Source organism: Canis lupus, chromosome 4 (genome assembly GCF_003254725.2).
Source record: "Canis lupus dingo isolate Sandy chromosome 4, ASM325472v2, whole genome shotgun sequence".
NCBI lineage: Eukaryota > Metazoa > Chordata > Mammalia > Carnivora > Canidae > Canis > Canis lupus.
In genome coordinates this window covers 66408971-66413105 of record NC_064246.1, presented here as the reverse complement: position 1 = coordinate 66413105, position 4135 = coordinate 66408971, and the positions used below count along the sequence as shown (strand labels likewise).

Below are 4135 nucleotides of genomic sequence, written 5' to 3'. Positions count from 1 at the left end.
GTGTATACAAAACTGAGTGTGTAAACTAGAATATATTTTAATTTGATGAGATGCCAATCACAAAGGGGTTGTTGATCTTAAAATAATCAGTGAGTTTAATCTGTTAAATGTGACTGAAAGACTATTTGTTGTGGTGTATGATACCTAAGTAGTTTTATCTTTCCAAGTTCTAATAATTTTAACATTGATTTTCATATTTAGAGACTTTGGAGAATTCAAAGCTCTTTGATTAGTATCTTACCCAACAATTTCTATCATAGAGAATTTCAAGAGATACATGGGAGGATAAGCTAAGAGATTTTTCCTGTAAGAAAAATAGAATCTTTTTTTTTTAAACAGGTTCTTCTTTTTTTTTTTCTTTTTTCTTAAATTTTTTATTTATTCATGATAGTCTCACACATACAGAGAGAGAGAGGCAGAGACACAGGCAGAGGGAGAAGCAGGCTCCATGCACCAGGAGCCCGACGTGAGATTCGATCCCAGGTCTCCAGGATTGCGCCCTGGGCCAAAGGCAGGCGCTAAACCGCTGCGCCACCCAGGGATCCCAAAAAATAGAATCTTTTAAAATCAACACCTTACTCTAACTTTTCCTTCTTCAATTTTAAGAGTGAGTACCTTTGTGCTTTTTTGGAATTAAGAAACTGTAGGAAAAGTGTTTTGCTACAGGGAAGAAGGTGAAGTGGAAGAATGTGGCCCTGGTCCCTGACATGGTGAAGAAGCAGGAGGCCAAGAAGGTGGTCAATCCCCTGTTCGAGAAAAGGCCTAAGAACTTTGGCATCCAACAGGACATCCAGCCCAAGAGGGACCTCACCCACTTTGTCAAGTGGCCAAGCTACATCCGGCTGCAGCGGCAGAGGGCCATCCTGTATAAACGTCTCAAAGTGCCTCCTGCCATTAACCAGTCCACCCAGGCCTTGGACCACCAAACAGTTATGCAACTGCTTAAGCTGGCCTACAAGTACAGACCAGAGACAAGGCAAGAGAAGAAGCAGAAGCTGCTGGCCCTGGAGAAGAAGAAAGCTGCGGGCAAAGGGTGTGTCCCCACTAAGAGGCCACCTGTCCTTTGAGCTGGGGCTAACAGTGTCACCACCTTGGTGGAAAACAAGAAGGCTCAGCTGGTAGTGATAGCCCATGATGTGAATTCCATTGAGCTGGTTGTCTTCCTGCCTACCCTGTGTCATAAGATGGGGGTTCCCTACTGCATTATCAAGGGGAAGGCCAGGCTGGGGCATCAGGTCCACAGGAAGACCTGCACCACTGTTGCCTTCACACAGGTTAACTCGGAAGACAAGAGAGCTCTGGCTAAGCTGGTAGAAACCATCAGGACCAATTATAATGACAGATACGATGAGATCCACCGCCACTGGGGAGGCAACGTCCTGGGTCCCAAGTCAGTGGCTCCCATCGCCAAGCTGGAAAAAGCAAAGGCTCAAGAACTAGCTACCAAGCTGGGCTACATGGATGCTGTTGAATTTTCTGTATGTAAAAGTAATAAAAGGTTGTCTTTAAAAAAAAAAGTGTTTTGCTCAATTAATAATTGTTCTACCTCAACACTAAATTGAGATGGATTCTTTTACCTCCATTCAGGGGTTCAATGAGTACTTCTCTGCCTCAGAGAGGAGCTAGGAGCATGAGGTGATTTAACTGGTATTGTTAATTTTATAATACTGGTTTTCTTCTATCGTTTTTTGTTTTGTTTTGTTTCGTTTTGTTTTTTTACCCAGATTTCTTTTCAGGAGCATCAAATAATTATGGAAAAGAGGATTAAAGTTCTTCTATATCACTCTACCTGGTCACCAAACTTCAGCATGCTTAGCTCTTTACTACTTTATCCTCTTTGTGAAGGACATCAATTGTATTTCCTTGTACAGAATCTGGCCACTTTTTTTTTTTTTTTTTTTTTTTTTGCAACAACTCTCTGATTTATTTTGAGGAATCCCTTTCTTCCATCCTCAGTCCGTGTGGTTTAGGTGGAATTACTTTCTCCACTTGGAGCCATGGGTAGCTATATGATCCTGATTTATCCATCAGAACATTCTACTCCAGGTGCCTGGGTGACTCCCATCAGTTAAGTGTCTGCCTTTGGCTCAGATCATGATCCCAGGGTCCTGGGATTGAGTCCCTCATAGAGCTCCCTGCTCAGCGAGGAGTTTGCTTCTCCCTGTGCCCCTCCCACAACTCATTCTCCTGCTCTCTCTCTCTCAAAAATAAATAAAATCTTTTCTTTTTTCTTTTTTAAAGAACATTCTACTCCTCTGACTGCAATGATATCCAAATCAGGTTAATGATATTTAATTCTGGGATTTCTGTTAGATTAAAAAAAAAGGAAAAGTTCTTTCCATCAGACTTGCTAAACTATAGGGAGATCCTCTTGCAAGGAGAAAAATTACCTGACCAAGAGGGTGACCCAGAGGAAAGTAGAACAATTGCTGGTAATATGTGAATACATGCATTTATTTACCTGTTCCTGGAGATTACTAGTCCAGGACCTTTGAACTTTGAATACTTTCCTCAATTTATTTATTTAAGTGAGTTCATTTTGAGTTGAGTTTATGTCATTTAGGCCAAAAGAATACTTCTTTACATTATATTCCATAATAACTTACACTTAGTATAATATAAAAAATACCAACATGTTGCTCATGATGTTTATCTGTGAGCTAGTTGAAAACTTTCCACAATCTGTCAAGAGTGCATGCTAAGAATACCATCTTCATAATAATTTTCTCCTGTCATGTTTTAAAATCTAAAATATAATTATTAAAGAATCACAGAATTTTCAAGCTGTCCGGTGCCTGTGTGGAGGCTCATTAATGCCTTGAAGACTGTTTCAAGCAACTCGAAAAGTGGTAATAATAACCCTCCCTGCCTTGCTGGGATTATTGTACAGGTTATAGGACATAAAGCATGTAAAGAGCTGAGCCTAGTGGTAAGTACACATAAGATGTTTAATAATTGCCTACAATTATGTTTAATGCCTGACTCTGCTTCCTGGAATAGGAGTTCTTTGAGGACAGGGACAGTATCACATATATTGCCATGTCTGTGGTACCAAGCTCCATGAAGTTATGAATTAAGTTCATATTTCTAGAAGATGTTTAGAAAAGTTCTGTTGCTTCAAGAAATCACACACCCCCTGATGGAAGAATTCTACACACAAAATCTGTATTGCAGGAAAAAACGGGCCCTGGGATTTCTGCTGTTCTTTCTCATACATTAAGACGCTATATGGTTTAGCTGAAAAACATGATCCTTCCCTCACTGGGGACTTTGTTGAAAGTGTTTCTGCTGCATTAGATGGGAGACTGAAATTAACTGAAATCTAACACACGTCAAGGGATCATTTTCCCTGAAGGATAATAAAGGTAAAATAAAAGAATCCTGTTAAATATGTGCTTGTCTTTTGTGGAATATTTTAAAGGGAATGAACCACTGTGGGCAAGTTGGCCTGGTCTTTATCCACTTCCTCAACAACTGTCTTATTTTAGATAAATAGCAGGCGTTTTCTTTAGAAACATAAAGTGTCAGGCATTAACAGTGTTTTTATTATTTATATTCTGAGCTTCATTATGCTTGATGCTGTCTCATTTTTTCCATTATAAACCCCTTCTTCTCAAGGGGCTGTAACTGCCCCAATAAAAAGAATGGCTTTAGGCAAACACTGGAAGCATTTGCTCTTAGCTTAGGAGGACTTTTGTTTTTCCAGGTCTTGAAAATGAAAATCCATTAAATTCTTTTTTAAATTATGGGAGTATTAAAGTGAGAAAAAAACACCCCAGAAATTACTGCTTTCATATGTGTCTCTTTACTACCTGGGCTCAGAATTTGTTTTGAACAGCTGCAGGACCCGTCTGATTATATTAACAGCCCCTCCTTTATTATCTGAGATAATTCAGTAATGTCCATATGTACCCTGTCCACTGGCTTCCTCAGAGATGCTTCCTGGAGATGGTTTGTTTAGTAGTTTGTATGGGTCATTTCTCTTTCCCTGATAGATGACCCCGTATTCCCAAGAAGAAAGCATTTGATTCAGAACACGGCCAACTACCCTCAGGGAAACATCGTGGTGAGCTGTCATCCTGAGGGCAATGCACCTATAGTGGACCATGTTACTCTGAAGATGATGATGTGTTAA

The 4135-nt window shown here is 39.9% G+C and overlaps 1 protein-coding gene across 1 annotated transcript; it reads left to right on the top strand.

The window, feature by feature from the left end:
* The first annotated feature begins 434 nt into the window (after window positions 1-434).
* On the top strand, window positions 435-4135 carry LOC112651635 (60S ribosomal protein L7a-like). The gene is given in 2 exon segments (XM_035714861.2): window positions 435-1488; window positions 3996-4135. Coding segments are annotated over 2 exon segments (921 nt in total). The 5' UTR covers window positions 435-707.